At 46.7% G+C, this 22,630-nt stretch overlaps 1 protein-coding gene across 1 annotated transcript in view; it reads left to right on the top strand.

Annotated features, from left to right (window-relative positions):
- The window catches only part of mpp7a (MAGUK p55 scaffold protein 7a), a 189,817-nt gene that overhangs the window by 50,162 nt on the left and 117,025 nt on the right, over nucleotides 1–22,630 (top strand). Inside the window, exons 2-3 of the mRNA XM_079259545.1 lie at nucleotides 684–852; nucleotides 17,856–17,974. Coding sequence (XP_079115671.1) covers nucleotides 816–852; nucleotides 17,856–17,974 — 156 coding nt within the window. The 5' untranslated portion in view covers nucleotides 684–815. The remainder of the gene's footprint in view (nucleotides 1–683; nucleotides 853–17,855; nucleotides 17,975–22,630) is intronic.

Genomic DNA, 22,630 nt, shown 5'->3' with positions numbered 1-22,630 from the left:
GTCTGCGTATCCGTCCGTCTGCGTATCCCCCTGTCTGCGTATCCCCCTGTCTGCGTATCCCCCTGTCTGCGTATCCGTCCGTCTGCGTATCCGTCCGTCTGCGTATCCCCCTGTCTGCGTATCGGTCAGTCTGCGTATCCGTCAGTCTGCGTATCCGTCAGTCCGTCAGGCTTTTGGAGCCTGTTGGGTTCTAAACGATATATCGCTAGTTTAGAGAGTTTTTAAAAGCAGAGAGGATGCTACATGCTCATCTTTACCAAACAAGATACCGCAGCCTGTTTGCCGTGTCTGAGGCTCTGTGTCGTTCCACATCCTGATCCGATCCGACTCTGATCCTCTTCCTGGATCCTTTCCATTTGTTATTTGCAAACTTTGCATTTTTATTTCACACCTGGTGGATTTTTCACAGGTTTGCTTCCTGACTTTTCCCCATCTGGATGCTGAATAAAGATGTGTGTAAGGATGTCGGCAATGTGTGGTTGGCTGAAGTACAAAGCAGCATGTTGGTTAGTAAATACTGAGTCATGTGTGAGTGCCAATCACTCACTCACCAACGAGAAAATGCCAAGCTGTTCATATCCATGGTTATGGATTGCTGCACATCCTACAACACAAACACAGTGGAGAGCATATGGCCTTTCTGATCCTTGACAAGTAGGTTTTAAAATCTTGTTTATTTGCAGGACTCCATGGCATAAAGCCCGTTCTGGGATTCAGCCGTTCCCCGGGGATTCCTGTCCAGAAGCTCGCCGTGCTGACGCACCGCTGCCATTTTCCACAGCTTGAGGGGAAACAGGAAACAGTCGGCAGGAGACATGCCTGCCCTGGCCACCGGAGCCGGCCACGAGCCAGGTAGGAACACCTTTCAGCGACAAATGCACTTATGCCAGAGTCCTGCAGCAGAACCACACAGCACATGTACCTCTCAGTGGAAAATAACACCCATCTTTCTTTAACCTCCAGTCCATTTTATTTTTGCTATTTTTGGTAAAACTGCATGTAGAGTTTAACCCTTTTAGCCCCAGTCGGCCATAGAGGATCATTATTTTCCTGCTTTTCTCATCACTTCTTGATCTTTGGCTGCTCCTGATTGGACGTTACCGTCAGTTTAAGCTCTCTGATTGGTGGAAAGTATGACAGGAATTAGGGCTGCACAATTAATAGGATTTTGATCGTGATCACAATTTTGGTGGCCATAATTAAACAAACGATATTTACATTCAAAACGCAGCTCTGCTGATGCGTCTGATCAATCAGGTTCTGAACCACTAGTCTGCCGACCACCAGGGGGCGAGCGTGTGGTTAAGGCTTCATTAAGCTGCCTAAATACCAAGCGCGCACATCTTTTGCCAGCAGCCAGTTAAGTATCGTTAAACGGATTGTTTTGATTAAACAGCTGATCGAGGTGGTAAAAAATACTAACATTTTTACAACACATGGCATTAAAATACACAAACCCTGCCACGTGCACGACCTGCCCTACCATTGACGAAGTTGCTCGTTAAATATGAAATAAGCAGCTTCATTGCACAAAAAGCAGAAATCGCCACCCGCATTGATCCCTCCCATCTTCAGACGGAGCTTCTCGTGGAGGACGTAACGAACTTTAGACTGAGAGCAAGTCATGTCCAGAATGGAAAATACAGCTGCATCACAACACTGGATAAGAAATATGAGATCCTTCCTTGATTTATTTCTCCGAAGGGGCGTTGTCTGTGCTGTATGAAAAATGTGAATAATCGTGATTAATAATCGTGATTACAATATTGTTCAAAATAATCGTGATTACTATTTTGGTCATAATTGTGCAGCCCTAACAGGAAGTGTCTTCATCATCATTTCTGGGATCTCTTAGCCACATACTGATGAAGATGTGATGAATCATGGTGGATTTACCATCTAGAGTCTCTGAATAAACACTACATGTTGTGTCTGGACTGTAAACCTCCTGGACGGATAGAAACGCTGGAAAACCTCGGCTAAAGGGTGAATTACACCCTGTCTACAATGCAGACAGGCTGTTCCTGAGAAGCAGCTGATGATTGAAGTGATTTAGTGGAGTTTCGGGGGTTAAATTTTATGCCCATCTCTTGTTTTTATTTCAAGGCCACAGCTGGAGTGGACCAACCAGCTGTGGTTGGAAAAAAATCATGTTTTGTGCCCAGAAAAACGAGACGCGTACCCCGTACAAATTTAAAGCTTAACAACTAAATAACATTCAACTCGTCCACGGTTCTGCACCCCCATCTCTTTTTTTTGTTTTTCTCGCCTCCTCTGTGGAGCGTGATGTCAGAATGCGGCTCATATCCAGCTTGTCATCAGCGCCGCGGCGGCCAGAAAGCAGCACCTCTGGCCTCCCTCTCGGCCCGGCTACAGGAACGACATCAGGTCCTGCTCTGATGGAGAAAGAGTGTGTGGGTTACTGCATCCAGACTTTTAACTGAATTACCGAAGCCCCCGTCTTGGTGGAAATTTGTGCAGGCAAGTAGAAAGCCAGACCATCGGTTACGATTACAATCATTTTGGGCAATTACTGACAAGGACTCGGGTTTCCAAATAAAACGCGTAAAGACTCCTCCGGCCCATCTCCTCCACTTCCTCCTTGATGGTCCTGTGAAGTTGTCTGCACAGGTGAATTATGATGAACATTATGCATGAACGGCGGGCCGCTGATCTCCAGGCTGGGTGAAGTCACAGATAGTTGTGGCTGGCCCAGCTTTGGATCTGGGCCCGGCTTCGTACCAGAGTCCTGGTAGCGCTGCAGAAAAAGCCTCTTAGGATGGTGGAACATTTCTTCTTATTTATGATGCTTGACAAACAGTTAAACATGGCATCTGAATTTGTTCCGAGTTTCAGGCTGCAGTTTGTTTTCTTATTTGTAAACAGCAGCACGTTGAGGTGCTGCCGTCGGCGGGAGAGACCGGCCCTGTAACGGCGAACTGGGTCCTGAAATCCCGCTGCAGATGAGCTGATAGAAAACAAAGAGAAAGCAGATGTGACGAAGGCTTCCACCACTCTGTCAGGTCCAATTCACATCGATGGTTTCTGACTCAACCCCAAACCTCCCTGATGTCTCCATTAATGAACCGTATCAGGTCCACCTTCTGGCACCAGGTCGGACCCCCTTCTTCCTCCATATAGACACAATGGCGTTACACAGTTGCTGCAGATTTCTCGGCTACACATCCATCATGAGAACTCCCGTTCCACCTCGTCCCGAAGCCGAACCGTTGCAAACGATTTCAGCCGTGAACCTCGGGACAACATGCAGCGGTTCTCTAAAGGAGAGCGTTGAAAACGGTCAGAACCGTCACAAAGAAGGAGGACGAGGTGTTTTCGGTGGATAATGTGAACACCCAGACGCCATACTTCAGCTTCTCTGTGTCATTTATGCATTAAAACAATTTCCATGGTAAATCTGTTTGTATTAATGCTTTAATTTGACAACCTTAAAGACAAACATAGACATTTTCCCGTCACACGCCCCCCCATCAACAGCTAATCCAGCCTCCATCCTGCATCCTACCCGACCTGTCAGCTCTTTCCAGCCAGAAGAAAACCATCTTACCATGACTCTTGTTTCATCTCTCTCTCTTCTAATTTTCTTGTTTCTTTGCTGAATCAGCAACGTTGTGTGTTCAGAACATCCAGTTCCTTTTTATACCATGAAGCCAAACGTCACGTTTAATGGATGTAAACGTTGTCTGTTTCTCAGCAGCAACGGTTCTAGAAATACACGCTAGATGTCACTGTGTCATCGAACAAGTCTGGGACGGGGATTTTCAGGTCAGAAAGTTACAAAATGCATCTTTAACAAAAATCCCAGATTTATTTGCAGACTCTATGATCTGGCAACCCCCTGAAGTCGTCTTCAGAGTTTAGGAAAGGCTGTTGGATGTAGATCTGGTGACTGTGGAGGCCGTTGGAGGACAGTGAACTCATCGTCATGGTGGAGATGATGTGAGCTTTGTGACATGGTGCATCATCCTGCTGGAAGTTTCCATCAGAAGATGCTACACTGTGCTCAGAAAGGGATGGACATGGTCAGCAGCAGGACTCAGGTAGGCTGTGGAGGTTAAACCAGCCTAGCAGATGCTTTTCTCCAGCTTTTTTTTTTATTATTATTTTACTTAAAATCACTTTCACAGCCTGATTTCAGAAAACTAGTTAAAGTTTTAACTCAAAAACAAAGAAAACGAGTCGCCAGACGGGACGGAAAAACGCCATCAACCAGTTTTTATCAGCTGTTCTGAACGACTGCACCATGACATGTCTGTCAAACTTTTTCCCTTCGCTCTCAACCGCTCTGCATGTGCCCCTCTTCGTGCACGAGGCGGCAAAGCGAGAGCCAGAGCGTGGCTAGCTAGCTGGCATACTACATCAAAATACGATGGGACGTTATGGTCAGCGAACCGGAGCTGCACGCGCTCCTGAACCCCCAGGAACAATCATTACGTGTTTCTGCACTTTGGAGGCGGAGCTTCAGGGGAAGAAAACACTCAGACCAGCAGCCGTGCCACGTTTAAAGTCACGTAAATCTCCTTTTTGCCTCATTCTGACACTCAGTTTAAGTCGCCTTCACCATGGAGTAGCTGGCATGTGATTGGCTGGTTAGATATTTGTGTTATTTTCCATCTCTTGCAGCCCACGGCGGAAAACAAGCCAACAAAGTAGAGATTGCAGAGTTAGCAGACATCTGAACATGTGTGGAACTCCATCACTGAAGTTCTCCTCTCAGGCTTTTAACACGCCGGGGGGAAATATTATCATTAATATAAATTTTCTTTAACAGCAGAGATCCTGTTTCTCCACCAGCTAGAAGCAGGACTGTGCGTAGGATTCATTAAAAGGCTCATAATTGGAGTATTTGGAAAGCAAACGTGTGCAGACAAACGGAGGGCATGTGTAAGACCATACCTCCTCCCCGTTCCTCAGCCCAAATAAACAGCAGCTTTCTGCCTGAATTGCTTCAGAACACGAAGTTAAATGTTAAAAAGCCGTAAAACTGTTGGAAAGGCAAGCTGAGAGGAGGCTCTGCTGGTGATTGGGTTAGCAGAAACCACTAGCTCTACCTGGTCCTGGTCGTATGTCTGGATCGGGACGTGTTTTTGACCTGGAGGTTCTGGATCACGCCCCTCAGAAGCGCTGCTTCTGACGGCTTGGAGGAGATGGAAAATTAGCTTTTAATTGCAGCTGACACCTCAGAGGGCTGACAGCGGGGAGTCGGCTTTGCAGGGTCATTCAGGCAATAAGTCAGCGCTGGGTTGAGATCAGCCCCCCACTCCCAGCCCCCTCCACAGCCCAGTTATGCAGCTGTACTCCCAGTTAAGCAGCTGTACTCCCAGTCGTGCAGCTGTACTCCCAGTCGTGCAGCTGTACTCCCAGTCGTGCAGCTGTACTCCCAGTCGTGCAGCTGTACTCCCAGTCGTGCAGCTGTACTCCCAGTAATGCAGCTGTACTCCCAGTAATGCAGCTGTACTCCCAGTTATGCAGCTGTACTCCCAGTCATGCAGCTGTACTCCCAGTTATGCACTCCCAGTTAAGCAGCTGTACTCCCAGTTATGCACTCCCAGTTAAGCAGCTGGTCTCCCAGTTAAGCAGCTGTACTCCCAGTTAAGCAGCTGTACTCCCAGTCGTGCAGCTGTACTCCCAGTCGTGCAGCTGTACTCCCAGTCGTGCAGCTGTACTCCCAGTTATGCAGCTGTACTCCCAGTCGTGCAGCTGTACTCCCAGTTATGCAGCTGTACTCCCAGTCGTGCAGCTGTACTCCCAGTTATGCAGCTGTACTCCCAGTCGTGCAGCTGTACTCCCAGTCGTGCAGCTGTACTCCCAGTCGTGCAGCTGTACTCCCAGTCGTGCAGCTGTACTCCCAGTTATGCAGCTGTACTCCCAGTTATGCAGCTGTACTCCCAGTCGTGCAGCTGTACTCCCAGTCATGCAGCTGTACTCCCAGTCATGCAGCTGTACTCCCAGTTAAGCAGCTGTACTCCCAGTTAAGCAGCTGTACTCCCAGTTATGCAGCTGTACTCCCAGTTAGGCAGCTGTACTCCCAGTTAAGCAGCTGTACTCCCAGTCGTGCAGCTGTACTCCCAGTCGTGCAGCTGTACTCCCAGTCGTGCACTCCCAGTTAAGCAGCTGTACTCCCAGTTAAGCAGCTGTACTCCCAGTCATGCAGCTGTACTCCCAGTCATGCAGCTGTACTCCCAGTTATGCACTCCCAGTTAAGCAGCTGTACTCCCAGTTAAGCAGCTGTACTCCCAGTCATGCAGATGTACTCCCAGTTATGCACTCCCAGTCATGCAGCTGTACTCCCAGTCATGCAGCTGTACGCCCAGTCGTGCAGCTGTACTCCCAGTCGTGCAGCTGTACTCCCAGTCGTGCAGCTGTACTCCCAGTCATGCAGCTGTACTCCCAGTTATGCAGCTGTACTCCAGCTTTTATTTGCCAGACAGCTGCCGTCGCTTCTCCTCCTGTTCAGCGCTGACGGAGTTGGGTTGCAGCTCAGTCAGGGACAGGCAACCGTTCCGCCTCCGGTCCGTTGGGCTCATCTCGCTTCGTTTCATGTCCCGAACCCCGGCCCACTCCTCTGTCTGCAGCTCAGCTTCATCACCTCCAGCTCTCAGCATTTCTTTGGCTTCTTCTACGTTTCCGTACGATGGGCCGTGACGACGTTGCGTCTCATAAATTTAATGTTTAGAAAATTCTCTGACAGTTTATTTCACCTCTGTTTGCTCTGACATGAGAATTTAAGCCAAACTGGAGATAATTTACCCCATCGGAGTTGGTTTCTACGGCGGTAACGTCTCCGTCAGACACGCAGCATCTGGTTTACGCTGCTCACAGGTCAGGCAGCCTCCTGGAGGGAGAGTGGGTGTTTGCTCCTTGTAGCCCCATTTCCTCCCTGCTTCTTGAATTATGTGATTATAGAGGAAAGGATCAGTTGTAGGTGGAAGGGGGTTTTGCAGCGATGTTGGTCACGTTGAACATCCAGACTTTAACCTTTCAGGGAGCTGTCACTCTGAGGCTGATCTGTCATGAAAATAACAGAATTCTTGGGGTTCAGGATTCGATTCAGGATTCTCCATTCAAGCAGATTTTCAATGAAAATCAGTTAAGTAACAAATGCTGCCAATTTCCCAAGTAAATTCATTCTTCTATAATCCAGAAATGATTCGATTTAAATTGCAACTTTTTTTGTCGTCGTTTTTCTTCATTTCAATGAGGAAAAAACATCGCAGCAGCCAGACCATCATTCTGCTGCTGTAATGCACAAGAAGACAAGTTAAAAGATCTCTCTTTTTCTCTCAATCCAGGTGTTTCTCTGTTTTCCCTTCTTTTCGATACTCATTCTGTCCCTCTTCTGTCCTCGTCGGTCCAGTCCAGCAGTACAAACTTTGTAATACAAACAATTATGGAAAATAAATAGAAAAAAATAAATAAATGGCTCTTTGTAAAAGCTGCAGACCTCTGCACTTGTTGCTGTTGTTTTATACATGGATGACAAGCCGGATGAGTCCCCTTTACAACCAGGTTGAACCTGTAAGGATGATGGGTCTGTGGAACGAGCCTCACAGTAATTATCACCGCCAGAATGAACCAAATCCCACGGTGCACGGTAGTCTGGGTCCTCTACATCAAACACAGAAAGGACAGTGGCTGCGTTTCCACCGACCTGATCGTATGACCAGTTATCTTGAACACAAACAGATAAACGGCGGTAAAAACAGAAGCTCTTTGGCAGGGGTAACAACAGCACATCGCTACTCGCTAATGCTAACTTTACCATCTGGAACACTAGAAACCATGACTCCGGGGTGCTTTCCTTCCAGATGCTCATGCATGACCGTCATGCTGCCGTGGTACGCCGACTCTGCGTGGCAGACGACACATTTCACCTGTTTGACACTTTGTTTAGCATGAAATATCCCCAAACTTTGGAAACAGGTTGCGCCGTCAGTTTCTTCTTCGTTGGTTAAACAAAATGACGATCCTGCCCCCAGAACTTCCTGTGGTGCTTTGCGTCGTTTGTTTGGAGTTTGGCGTTAAGTCGCCTGGAGCAGCGTTTTATTAGCAAAGTTACGGCGTTTATAATGCAACGCGTCGACAAGGAAATTTCACGTCAGTGAATTTTCCTTGTCGACTTTGTCGACAAATTGTTGCAACCTTACTAACGACTTTTACTACAAGGAAGTTATACATCTACTAGGAGCCTCAGGCTACACAGCAAATGCAGTAATGCTAGCTAACTTACTGAACTAGCAAACATTAACTTCACTTTGTTAGTTAACTAACTAGTTCCAACTGGTTAGTTAAAACTAACATGATACTTTATCACAGAAAAGTCCTGGACGTGCAGAATAAGTCCAGAAAGGAAGATGATGACGACCTCCTGGCTGGTGGGATGGGGAGGTCTGGTGTGTAGGTGGGACGGTACATTTCCGACAAGACGTCCGGAAGATTCCACCGGAAATGCATCTAAAGCTTAAAGAGGATTTTGTTTTTATCCTGAATCAGCATGAATGTAACCAGTGATACTCTGAAATGGAATGACTGAGAACGTTCGAGAGGGATGAAACATATCCTGAATATTTCCGACAAACACAAGGAGAGAAACTTCCAGATTTTTTCCTTTAAAGCATGCCATAAAGTCAGAGATGCTAACTGATTAGCATTGTAGCCGTGATTCCCTCTGCGTGGTTTATTCAACCAGACACTTATTGCTGCTGTTAATGAAGCTGTGGTGGCCTGAGCCTTGCTGACAAGCCGTCCCTCGTGTGCCGTTCCCGTCTCGGCACGGTGCTCCATAAACCACGGTCAGGCCAGAACCTTACCTGCACCTCGCACACGAACACCCCGCTGCCCCTTTATTAACCTTGTTAAAGTTAACTGTGTTGTTTCAAGGAGTACCTGCGTGTTCTATCAAGCTTTATGGCCCCTGCTCAGCACTTAAAGGTAAAGCTGCAGAGGTCGACACTCGCATGAAACCGTGCAGTGGAAACCTTCGGATGGGACAACGTTTCTACCAGACGGTCTAATAACCGACTGCTGGTGTTTGTGTATGTTTAGACGTGAGAGGTAGATGAACCGTCCCAGCCTTCTGACTCTCTCCAATCTGGGCTCCGTCCCGTTGGGAGGGGTGATTGCTGTATAACGACGCCGGATAACGAGATGCAGATACTCCAACAGCGAAGCTGGGACAGAGGCGTTTGTATGAGAACAAACCTCTAAATAATATCAAGACGTTTGAAAAGAATATGGAGGTTTTTTTCCTCCTCTGTCAAGGATAACCGTAAATTTTTCCATCCTGATGTCAAGAATCCTGAGCATCTGGGCCCGAGTCGGTTTCAAACTTGTGGGAGACATTAGGGAGGCTTGGGGGCTGACTTCGCCTGTGTTAGAGGGGGGAGGAGGATGAAGGGTCCTGGGGGAGCTTCCAGCCATTTGTCGTGGTCGATGGCCAGCAAGCGGCTCGCTGCCGCGCTGATACAGTACTGAAACACAAGGATTTGTTGCCATTGGAAGAGCTTTCTGTTTCCAGTTGCATCAGAAGTCAAATTTCCACTCCAAAAAAATAAAGCAGATGTAAAAGAAAACGGCAGACACGGAGAGGACTGATGGATTTTATCTGTTTGGATGCAGAGAAGCCTTTCTCCTCTGGCTGAATTAGGATGACATGCTCTGGTGTTCTCGTCCAAAGCCCACATGGTCCTAAATCGCCTGTTGGAGGTCTGGACATGCTCACTTGCATTAGAAAGAACCTTAAAACATCTTTACAGACAATATGCTGAGTTTGACAAGCAGAGAGCTCAGAAAGAGACCTGTAGAAACAACAAACTTCACAATCACTGCTGGAGAAACAGAATCAGCTCGTATTTTATTCCCAGTGGAACGTAAACAACATATCAGCTGCTGAAATGACTGATTTTACATTCAATGGAAAATATGAGCCGATTCTCACCATGCTGCTGGGATGGTCCTGCTGAAATCTGCAAGACGTTGTCTGGATGGGAGCAGATGTTTCAGCATTGATGCTGTCCACAAACAATTCCACATCTTCATCCAGGTTTCCACTCAGAACATTTTAAATGAGCTTTGGTCCAGAGAAGACGGCGTGTTTCTGGATCCTCTTCACATATGATGGAGCTTTAACCTGCATGTGTGGATTTCAGCCTGAACTGGGTTCACACTGGTTTCTGGAAGCTTCCTGAGTCCATGCACTGGTTTCCAGTAGAGAATCATGTCTGCTGTTAATGCAGAACATCACCAGCATCCAGCCTGGTCCCAGCATACAGAGATTCCTTCTGATTCTGAAAAAAAACCTCTCTGAAATGCTCCTTTTCTACTCAGTCATGTTGCTGACATGCTGCTTGTTGTCAGATGCTCCTCCAGTTGTTGCTTTTCCAGCCTTTTGTTGCTCCTGTTGCAGCTGTTTACAGACGTCAGATTAACATTTCCCATCAGATGATAAAATGTCTCAGCATCATCATCAGACGTGATATTTATGGGATTAAAATATTCTGTTTTTATTTACATTTGTGTTGTTTTGCTCTGATCTGAGAGGTCTGTTCCTCTGGACCAATCAGAGGTGTCTGCTTGCTTTAACTTCAGCTTTTTCTGCCCCGTTGGGCTTAAACTAAACTAAACCAGCTCAGACTGAACCATGTGACTTTCTTCATCTCCATCTGCTCGAAGAGAAGTTCTGCTTGACTCCTGCCAAACTCCAGACCAACGATCCCAGCATCCAATAAACACTACGTTGGCACTCAGCTGTGCACTCCAGCTGCCACATATCGTATATCTGTCTCTACCGGCCATACTGCGTCTGTCATCATGCGTTCGTCTGCCTCGTGTAACTTTTCTCCATCTTTGTCTCTCCTTACATAATAAACCTCTGGCAGGTTCTTCTGAGGGCAGCTGAACCAGTTGCTTTCACTTAAGCTTGGCTTTTCTTCTGGCGGAACGGTAATATTGTTGATGAGATCCTGCAGATGGCACGAAGTCGCTGATGTTGATGAGAAAAGATGTGATGGAGAATGCTGCTCCTCTCCGTGAGGTGAAACAAAGTCCTGCATGTAGACTTCAACCTGTGGTGGGGAAGCGGCGTGACGGCTGGCTGCGCCTGGACCGATCCCTGCCTCTCACTGAACTCGTTTTTCCATCCCGAGGAGCCCTAACTAACCTCTAACATAAAGCCACGCTGCTTTTCCTGCTTCCCAGAAGGCTGGAACGTTGCAGAGAGCGTGACGTTGAGACATCAGTGAACATGATCCTGGAGGGCTCCATCCCTCCGACCTTCCTTCATGTGGACGGGCGGTTTGGACTCTGCTGACGGGAGGCTTGTGGGCTCCAACGCAGCTCGAACCGCTTCACGTTGCGTTCCAGCGCAGGCCTCATATAATACTTCTCCCCACGCTCTTCCACGGTCTGCCGCTGCTGCAGCCCGCCTAGAACGCCGCTGGACTCGCCGCATGTGGTGTTTAAACATCACAGTGGCGTTTCTCTTGGCCTGGCCGGTGACGCCACATGGTCGGTGACTCCGGGGCCAACACACTGATGACATATTCCGTCCTGTGTCGTGTTGGCTGTGAATCGGGCCCTAAACACTTCTCCTTTTGTTTGGCTCCTCATCGCGGTGATGGTCCCACCCACGGTCTGTCTGGAGGTGGTCCCACAGGACGGCAGCAGATTTGCCTTTGTGCAGGAATTATCGTTGCTGTAATTTTTATTTTTTCCTCGTGCAGAAGGCCGTTGTTCCCCGTCTGGTGTCATCATTCTTCTGTCTGCTTTCATGCTTTATTTATCCTCATGTGTACCTTGGATGTGATGCTTCCTTACCAAGTTCATGCTCTATGTGTTCCTTTACTACACTGAGAGGAGCCTTTCCTCCCAACCAGACACTAGGACATAAATCCTGTCCTGACTGATTTAGTCGGCACAGTCTGCAGCTGCTGCCCATGTCTGCCACCGATGTGCTTCATGGCTAACCTGCTGCAAAAGCTGCCACATGTTGTAGCAGCGCTGCTGCTTCTGCAGAGCGCTCTGCTGAACCCCAGGAACGTTGTGCTCCCCGTTTCATAAGGAAGACATACGAGGGTGGTCGATAAGTCATTCAGCACCTGGGAGAGAGTGCAGGCGGAGGAAACAGAATCCAAACCCAGAGTTCGTTTCCTGTTTTTAAACGAGTTCATTTTCACCAGACACTCGTGTAGTTCTTCTTTTTGCATCAGTTAGAGGACGGACAAGGACTCTTTCATTATCCAAACCATAAATCTGTCCTGATTGTGCTGGGTTTAGCTTCTTCATCGTCTGAGCCTCCGGTACAGGAGGCAACATGACATGCATGCAGTCCAGAGGCTTTTAGCAGACACAGCGAAGCAGCAATGCTAACATATCAGCGATGCTATCATGTAGCATAGCAGAGATGCCAACATAGCAGCGATGCTAGCATGTAGCATAGCAGAGATGCCAACATAGCAGCGATGCTAGCATGTAGCATAGCAGCGATGCTAACATAGCAGCGATGCTAGCATGTAGCATAGCAGCGATGCTAACATAGCAGCGATGCTAGCATGTAGTATAGCAGCGATGCTAGCATGTAGCATAGCAGCGATGCTAACATAGCAGCGATGCTAACATAGCAGCGATGCTAGCATGTAGCATAGCAGCGATGCTAACATAGCAGCGATGCTAGCATGTAGTATAGCAGCGATGCTAGCATGTAGCATAGCAGCGATGCTAACATAGCAGCGATGCTAGCATGTAGCATAGCAGCGATGCTAGCATGTCGCATAGCAGCGATGCTAACATAGCAGCAATGCTAGCATGTAGCATAGCAGCGATGCTAACATAGCAGTGATGCTAGCATGTAGCGTAGCAGCATGACAGGTGAAACTCAGCTAAAAGACTCCACCAAGCAAAACAAACAGTTCAAACCCCAAACAGTAAACATGACAACATCACCGTCCAGCTTCCAGTGGGACAGAAACTCTGGCAGACGTCCGTCTCGTCTCGGTGGGACAGAAACTCTGGAAGACGTCTGTCTCGTCTCGGTGGGACAGAAACTCTGGAAGACGTCTGTCTCGTCTCGGTGGGACAGAAACTCTGGCAGACGTCCGTCTCGTCTCGGTGGGACAGAAACTCTGGAAGACGTCTGTCTCGTCTCGGTGGGACAGAAACTCTGGAAGACGTCTGTCTCGTCTCGGTGGGACAGAAACTCTGGAAGACGTCTGTCTCGTCTCTGTGGGACAGAAACTCTGGAAGACGTCTGTCTCGTCTCTGTGGGACAGAAACTCTGGAAGACGTCTGTCTCGTCTCTGTGGGACAGAAACTCTGGAAGACGTCTGTCTCGTCTCTGTGGGACAGAAACTCTGGGGACGTCTGTCTCGTCTCGGTGGGACAGAAACTCTGGAAGACGTCTGTCTCGTCTCGGTGGGACAGAAACTCTGGCAGACGTCTGTCCCGTCTCGGTAGGCGTCCATCTTCTGGTTTCCACTGGAAGTAATGGGGTTTTCTTTGGGAGGAGACATTTCCATGTTCTGTCTTCCAGGTGATTCTACTGGGACACAGGAACACGCGTGTAGATTCTGACACGTCTTTCTGTGGGTTTCAGGGTAAACATGCAGCTGCTGCTTCATTACTTTGGTGTTTGTCAGATAAAACCAAGCCTCTAAATGAAGAGCTTAGTGAGCGGTGCTGAAGTTGTTCTGGCTCGAGTTTCACCCAGCTCTGTGGAGCTGTGTGGAAGGTGACGGATGTGACGTGTAATGTGATGCATATCATGTTTAATAGATGTGTGTGTTGTTGGCGTGTGTTTTGCATGAAGAGCTGGCGGCTGTGTCCTGCGAGTGCTGTGGGTGTGAGAGGGGAAGTGCTGCTTGGCAAAGTGCTCACTTCCTCCGTACGGGACGCTTCGGAGGCCCGGCCTCGCTTGTTTAGATCGTTTCCTCTGTTGGACTTCAGGACCTCTGGACCCGGGCTGGACCTGCTCTCGCCACAACAGAAGTTGTGGTCCACACCTCCAGACTCTGCCAGGTCCACTCCACACAGCCACCGCATGAGAGGGTCCAGAATAGTCTGACCAAAGCAAAGGAAATGAAGCCAGACCAGCCTTACAAGAAATGAGCTGGTCCACCCTTTACTGGGAAAGATCTGGCCCACTTGCTGCTCCTTTGTTTCCCAGTTTGTCTGCTGCTGGACGCAGTTAACACACGAGCACGTCCGTGTTGTTCAGGCTCGTCTCCTCCTTTTCCCAGCCTTCAGCCGTCTCTTCTTCAGCGTGATCTGATATTTAATTTCAGCCTCCAGACTCCTTGTTTAGCTCCTGGCTTCTCCGCAGCACTTTGTGTTGTTGTGTGGACTCTGTGACCGACTGAACGCTCTGATTTAAACTGACACAGTGACCTCACGAGGCCAGTTCAATGACCGCTTTCCCTTTTTCTTCTTTCTTTTTAGTGTTTTTATTTGTAAACCAGCTTGTGGCGCTGCTGGGTTTCCCACATGTCATGATGGAGTCCCTCACACACAGAGCCACTGTAGTGGGAGTAGAAAACACTTCTTACTGCACCACTCACACAAACACAGAGATATCTGGCTTATTAAACACCACACTGACTCTAAAATGTACTCTAACTTTTACAGATGAGCTGAATTAGTCTTGACAATCTGTATTACAGGTGTAGAACGGCTCAGTGTTTAGTACTAATTATGCAGTATGCAGTTCTGATGAAGTGATTCAACACGAAAGAAGCATCTGAACCGATAATTAAACACCAGATGTCCTGATTCAGTTCCAGCTTGTATCTAAACAGTACGCTTCATCACCCAGTCCACATGCAGACATCATCAGACCAAGAGGACACCCAACATGTTAATGACACGTCGACATGTTTATGTTGGGGTTTAACCTCCACTGTTGTCCCGTATTGCTTCAGTAAACTGTCTGAAATAAAGGAATTATTTATCTAAATGTACTTTTCACATCTTCTGAGTTTTCCATCAGAAAGCTGAACATTGTTCACCTTTTAAGCCATAAATGTCTAAAAACAACTTGTTTTCAGGTCGTTTTTATGTGAACAGGATAGTTTCCCCTTTAGGATAGATAGATACTAAGTACACGGTACTACATAAATACCAGACACAGGAAAATACATAGTTAGAAGCTAGATACTACATAGATAGATGCTACTTACTACATATATAGATGCTAGATAGTACATACATTTACTAGATACTATATACAGATACTAGATACTACATACATTTACTAGATACTACATACATTTACTAGATACTACATACAGATACTAGATAGATAGATGGATAGGTAGTAGATATTACTAGATACTTAGATACTTGATAGATAGATGATAGATAGATACTACATAGATAGAGAGATAGCTAGATGGATAGATACTAGATAGATAGTTGGATAGATAGATACTACATAGATGGATGGGTACAAGATATTACTAGGTATTCGGTAGATAGATGGATAGATAGATAGATAGATAGATAGATGGGTAGATAGATACGAGAGAGAGATAGATAGATGGATGGGTACTAGATATTACTAGGTATTAGGTAGATAGATGGATAGATAGATAGATAGATACTAGATAGATAGATGGATAGATAGATACTAGATAGATAGATGGATAGATAGATACTAGATAGATAGATGGATAGATAGATACTACATAGAGAGATAGATGGGTAGGTAGTAGATATTACTAGATACTTAGATACTAGATAGATAGAGAGACAGACAATTGGATAGGTACTAGAAATTACAAGATACTAGATAGATAGATGGATAGATAGATACGAGATAGATGGATAGATAGATACGAGATAGATGGATAGATAGATCCAAGATAGATGGATAGATATACGAGATAGATACGAGATAGATGGATATACGAGATAGATACGAGATAGATAGATGGATAGATAGATCCGAGATAGATGGATAGATAGATACGAGATAGATGGATAAATAGATACGAGATAGATAGATGGATAGATAGATACGAGATAGATAGATGGATAGATAGATCCGAGATAGATAGATGGATAGATAGATACGAGATAGATGGATAGATAGATACGAGATAGATGGATAGATATACGAGATAGATACGAGATAGATAGATGGATAGATAGATCCAAGATAGATGGATAGATAACCCCTTTTCCCACACTGAGACAACAACACCAGAGCGTTGGAGTCCGTGAGAAGCAGCTGACACGTATCTGAAGCTCAGTGGGGTCATGTGACTTGTGGCACGTTGCAGAAGCATCAGAACGGTGTTTTCTTCGCCACACATCTGATTTATCTGCTATCTCTAGTCTACAAATGGTTTACAAGCCATATCATATACATAAAACTACCCAAAGTTTCTCACAAATCAGTTTTCACTGTTTGTAAATCACACGATGACGCTCAGTTCATCTCCTCTCCATGCAAACTCATCTGTCCTCCGTAAGCCTGAAGCAGTGGCGTAAGAGGCACCGACTCGACACAGAAACCGACTGGGACCGCTTATAACCGCCATGTTATTCAGACCATTCATGTCTGACATGTCCAGCAGCTCCGAGCGGCAGATGACAGTCCATCTGTCTGAGTTAGCTAGTCGTGGTTCTCCACCGACCCGGCTTTGACTGGTTGATGGCCGGCCAGGTGAGCCGGTCGCCTCCTCCTGCAGAGCTAGCCGAGCCGCTCCATGAACGTATTTATTGTTCTCCTCATTCTGATTGTTTGTTCAGAGGCGTTCAGATGGAGCGCGGCTGGTTTTGAGGAGTCTGAATCTAAGCAACCGTCTTCTGCTCCATGATGAAAGGAGTGTTTGAGGCACATATCCCAGCTCCAGAGGCTGACCTTCAGCGCTGCTTCTGCTTTAATGAATCCCAGCGACGCTGAAGACCTGAGCAGCTAACAAGTATCTGCTACTACTCTCCATCAGTTTGGCTCCAGGACTCTGTTGTGTTTGGAAGTGTTTGCTCCCTCTCCCTCTGAGTGTTTCGCCTCCCCCTCTGCTTAATGTTGAAACCATCAGCTCTCCAGTCTGCTTCTCTTTAAAATGAATTTGAAATATTCATTCCTTGTGTAAGCTGGGTTAGCAAACCCCCAGAAGGCCTTGTGGATTTCAGCATGTGTCGGTCTCGCTGCTCCGTGAACCCTGCTTCTCTCACTGCCGCGGCGATGATCTGCTAACGGGCCGCGTTGGTCTGGATGAAGGCATGACATCACCTGGTCTGCAGCCAAGCCTGCTCAGTTGGCCCGCTTCGCATTCCTTCAAGCTCGGCTGCTTTCTGGACGGTTCGACATGCAATCAGAGCCGCAACGCAGACGGCTCCTCCTGAAGAAAAGTTGGGTTTAAGCAAGGCCACATGCAGCTGGGTGTTTACAGAGATGGAAAGCCTCCTCAGGCATGTGCAGCATCTGGTTAATGAAAGGAAGAAGGTTCGTTTTAAACCGTTTCGCTGATCAGAAACTGGTTTTGGGGTTGGCTCTAATTGGGGACAGCAGTGTTCCTTAGAAACAGGAAACCCTGGGACAAAAGCAGGAAGTGGAAGCGAGGGGGAAATACTTGGTTTTCCTTCGTTTCCAGTAACAAGTATGAGAGTTTGTTTGGTTTTGGAGGCTTTTTGTGTTTGAGTTGAAATAATGAAATAATACACAGATCTGTTACGTGCACGTCGACCCTGCCCGTACTCATGGACACGTTCTGCATGTGTTCTGCTTATCAGCCTGCAGAGGTATGCACATCTGTGTGAGTCCATGTCAGGTTTCTGTGTGTGACTTTGCATGCATGCAATCATACCCCTGACAGCTATTATACCCCCCCTTTCTGCAGGTCTGTATGAGCTGCTGGCGGCCCTGCCATCCCAGCTGCAGCCTCACATCCGCCGCCCCGAGGACAACACCTTCCTTCAGGACATGTTAGGACAGAAAGGCCTCCACTCACTAGTTAAGGTAAAAAAGACTTCATCACTGTAAGTTTGGTAAAATGTTTATTTATTGTCTCTTGCCACAACTCTGTCAGCAATTTTACTTCTTTGTAAGTTTACTTTATAATAAAACGCCGTGAAAAGTCATTTTTATTCTCAGCTGTGTAGTAAATCATTGTTTTACTCATCGTGTGTGGTACCGACAACCAGCACACAAAAAGCAGCTTGATGTGACTTACCACATCGTTCCAAAATGTTGGGACGCTGTGAAATGTAAATAAGAACAACATGCTATCATATATAAATCTCATCAAGTCATATTTTTATTCATAAGATAAACAAAATGGAAAATATGAGCTGAATGTGAATCTGATGCAGCAGCACATCCGTAAGCAGCTGCAACAGGAGCAACAAAAGGCTGGAAAAGCAACATCTGGAGGAAAAACTGACAACTAATCAGGTTAATTAGCAACAGGTCAGTAACACGACTGGGTCTAAAAGGAGCATTTCAGAGTGGAAGAGTCTCTCAGATGGAAAGATGGACAGAACTTCATCGTTCTGAGACAAACTGGGTCTAAACATCGTGGAAAAATATCAGAAAAATGTTTCTCTGACTTTTAAGATCCACCTACAAATGTACTATCATTAAAAGATTCAGAGAATTAGAAGGAATCTCTGTATGCTGGGACCAGGCTGGATGCTGGTGATGTTCTGCATTAACAGATAAACTGAAATAAACCGGGTGTTGTAAATAGGCGAGCCCATCTGAAGCCTGTTAGGCATTAATCATCTGGAGGTGATGGTGTGTGATGTGTGTGTCCCCATAAGGATGCAGTGACGTCAGTGTCATATTTAGCACTTTGAGCTGGGAGTTTCTTTCACAGCAATCTGAGAAAATACAAGAGGAAAAGTTGTGTTGGCTCAAACGAGAAGCCTTCCACCTCCAACAGTTTAACGTCTTCATCTGAGTGGGCCTGTGGTCTGGTTTCCACCATTAAACTACATAACTGCAGAGTTAGAATTGAGGAAGAACAGATTTGATAACTTTATATCCCTGCAGATGATGAATGTAACACACTTGCTGTGAAACTTCTTCTTCTCCCTCATCTTCTTTGTGTTCTGCTCCTTTTCCTTCTTCCTCTCCTCCTTCATGAGGAATGTTTTTTTTTTTAATCGGCCTGGCTTTTGTACTATTAATCACATTTTCAGTAAATATTAAAACCTCTCTTTTTTGCTCTCTTGTCTTTGATCTGAATGTTTTATTGCTCGATTACCAAGAAAACGTTCGTAATTGTTAGAACTACATCTGGCTGTATCCTTCTGTATATTATTTCTATTTTGAAAGACTACCCAACTGAGTTTTCATGCGCTGTCGTGATATATTTCCCACTTTGCTTGTCTTTCGAAGCTTGTAGTTATTACAGGACGTCACAGAGACAATTGAGGGAGAAAAATTGACATAATTTTCAACCCTCCCTTTAAAGAAACATTTTCTGTGTTGGCAGTTTGTTCAGGTTGTAACACATCAGTTCCAACGTCTGAGCTTAAACAAACCAGAAGGGTTTCGTTTGATGGCTGGATTGTTATGGATGGCCAAAGAAAAAGGCCTGTTGAACATGTATAATGATGGGCAGGGTCTGGTTCTCTCAGGCCCCAAAGTAAACACAGCAGAATAATAATGCTAATGAAGGTGGCATTATGTTTCTGCGATATTTAGCCAGGCGTAAGGGTGGAGCTTAATCTGGTTTTTATAACCACTACTGGGTAAGTGCCGGTCAGATGGATGCTGAGTCTTCAACTCGGCACTTTCAGGACTGAAAGCTTTGAAAGAAACATGCATGCATATTCTCATCCACAATGACAATCTCCTGTTCCACCTCATCACCATGAGAATCTCCCGTTCCACCTCATCACCATGAGAATCTCCCGTTCCACCTCATCATGATGAGAATCTCCCGTTCCACCTCATCACCATGAGAATCTCCCGTTCCACCTCATCACCATGAGAATCTCCCGTTCCACCTCATCATGATGAGAATCTCCCGTTCCACCTCATCATGATGAGAATCTTCCGTTCCACCTCATCACCATGAGAATCTCCCGTTCCACCTCATCACCATGAGAATCTCCCGTTCCACCTCATCACCATGAGAATCTCCCGTTCCACCTCATCACCATGAGAATCTCCCGTTCCACCTCATCACCATGAGAATCTCCCGTTCCACCTCATCACGATGAGAATCTCCCGTTCCACCTCATCATGATGAGAATCTCCCGTTCCACCTCATCACCATGAGAATCTCCCGTTCCACCTCATCACGATGAGAATCTCCCGTTCCACCTCATCATGATGAGAATCTCCCGTTCCACCTCATCATGATGAGAATCTCCCGTTCCACCTCATCATGATGAGAATCTCCCGTTCCACCACATCACCATGAGAATCTCCCGTTCCACCACATCACCATGAGAATCTCCCGTTCCACCACATCACCATGAGAATCTCCCGTTCCACCACATCACCATGAGAATCTCCCGTTCCACCTCATCATGATGAGAATCTCCCGTTCCACCTCATCATGATGAGAATCTCCCGTTCCACCTCATCATGATGAGAATCTCCCGTTCCACCTCATCATGATGAGAATCTCCCGTTCCACCTCATCACCATGAGAATCTCCCGTTCCACCTCATCATGATGAGAATCTCCCGTTCCACCTCATCATGATGAGAATCTCCCGTTCCACCTCATCATGATGAGAATCTCCCGTTCCACCTCATCATGATGAGAATCTCCCGTTCCACCTCATCACCATGAGAATCTCCTGTTCCACCTCATCATGATGAGAATCTCCCGTTCCACCTCATCATGATGAGAATCTCCCGTTCCACCTTATCATGATGAGAATCTCCCGTTCCACCTCAACACCATGAGAATCTCCCGTTCCACCTCAACACCATGAGAATCTCCCGTTCCACCTCATCACCAGGAGAATCTCCCGTTCCACCTCATCACCAGGAGAATCTCCCGTTCCACCTCATCACCATGAGAATCTCCCGTTCCACCTTATCATGATGAGAATCTCCCGTTCCACCTCATCACCAGGAGAATCTCCCGTTCCACCTCATCACCATGAGAATCTCCCGTTCCACCTCATCACCATGAGAATCTCCCGTTCCACCTCATCACCAGGAGAATCTCCCGTTCCACCTCATCACCATGAGAATCTCCCGTTCCACCTCATCACCATGAGAATCTCCCGTTCCACCACATCCCAAAGCTGCTCTGCTGGATGTAGATCTGGTGACTGTGGAGCCGTTGGAGGACAGTGAACTCATCGTCATGGTGGAGATGATGTGAGCTTTGTGACATGGTGCATCATCCTGCTGGAAGTTTCCATCAGAAGATGCTACACTGTGCTCAGAAAGGGATGGACATGGTCAGCAGCAGGACTCAGGTAGACTGTGGAGGTTAAACCATGCTGGTTCTTTTGACTCTTTTCCACCAGCACCTTTAAGCATCATTTTATTTTATCTAACACCGCTCTACTTGGTAAGAATTGCTTCCATTACAACAGAAGTCCAACAGTGTCCTGGTAAGAACAAACATGGAGGGGTGGTGTGGAGCGGCTTAGTGGGTCCGAAGGGCCATAAAAGGCCCAAATTGGGCCATGAGACTGTGTCCGAGACCCTTACACCACCAGCAGCCTGAAGCCTTGATTCATGCTTTCAGGCACGATCTTTGGCTTTCTGTTGGGTTTTCTGTCGCTGTTGTGCAAGCTGCTTTCCTGTCATGTTTCCTGTTTTATTTTGTAGGTTTATTCCCTTCTGTATTCTGTTCACTTCCTGTTTACCGCACCTGGTTTTATTTGGCAGCTGTAGCTCAGGAGGACGAGCAGCCGGAAAGTCTGTGGATTGATTGCAGGCTTCCACTGCTTACATGACTGTGTCCTTTGGCAGGACACAACTTCTCCTCAGTAAACCTTTCATTTCTGCACCTGCCTCCTCACGCTGCATTCATTTGGGTCTCATCCATCATGGTGCATGGTGGTGCTTTCATGTTGTTTCTGAGCTCTGCATCTGAATGTGGAGCTGAACTGGAGACTCATCAGACCAGCAAGGTTTGTCCATCTTCTATTGTCCAATTCTGGTGAGTCTGTGTGAATTGTAGCCTCAGTTTCCTGTTCTTACTGACAGGAGGGAACCCGGTTCAGTGGGTCATGAAGCATCAGTCAGGGTCATTGATGGGGTGTTTAGGTTGCAGAGTTGTGGTTAACTCTTTCCATTTCAGTCTTGAAATAATCATTTGAATGACGATAATATGGAAAATTATCATGGTTTCCTCACAGAAATCCGCCTCTGTCCCATTTCTTCTTCTTCTCTTTCAGTGAGGAGCAACTGAGCTGTTTTAGCGTCTCTTATTGTTAATGAGGAGGCACAAGTGGAAACTGCCCCCGCTCCAGACAAGCAGAACTATGTGTTTCCTCTGCTTTCTACTTGGTACTCAGATGTAAGCCAGCCTGTCAGCTAGTCAGCCAAATGTAGAGACAGGCAGACTGTGAAACGCACACAACTAACAGAGCTAGCATCTCACCTTACAGCGAAACCAGCAATCAGACGCCGCGTTCAGGTGAACATGGCTAACGTCAGTGGCACACCATTAATAAAACCTTAATTGTCT

Source organism: Telmatherina bonti (assembly GCF_933228915.1).
Source record: "Telmatherina bonti genome assembly, chromosome: 20".
Classification (NCBI taxonomy): Eukaryota; Metazoa; Chordata; class Actinopteri; order Atheriniformes; family Telmatherinidae; genus Telmatherina; species Telmatherina bonti.
This window is presented reverse-complemented; position numbering and strand designations above follow the sequence as displayed.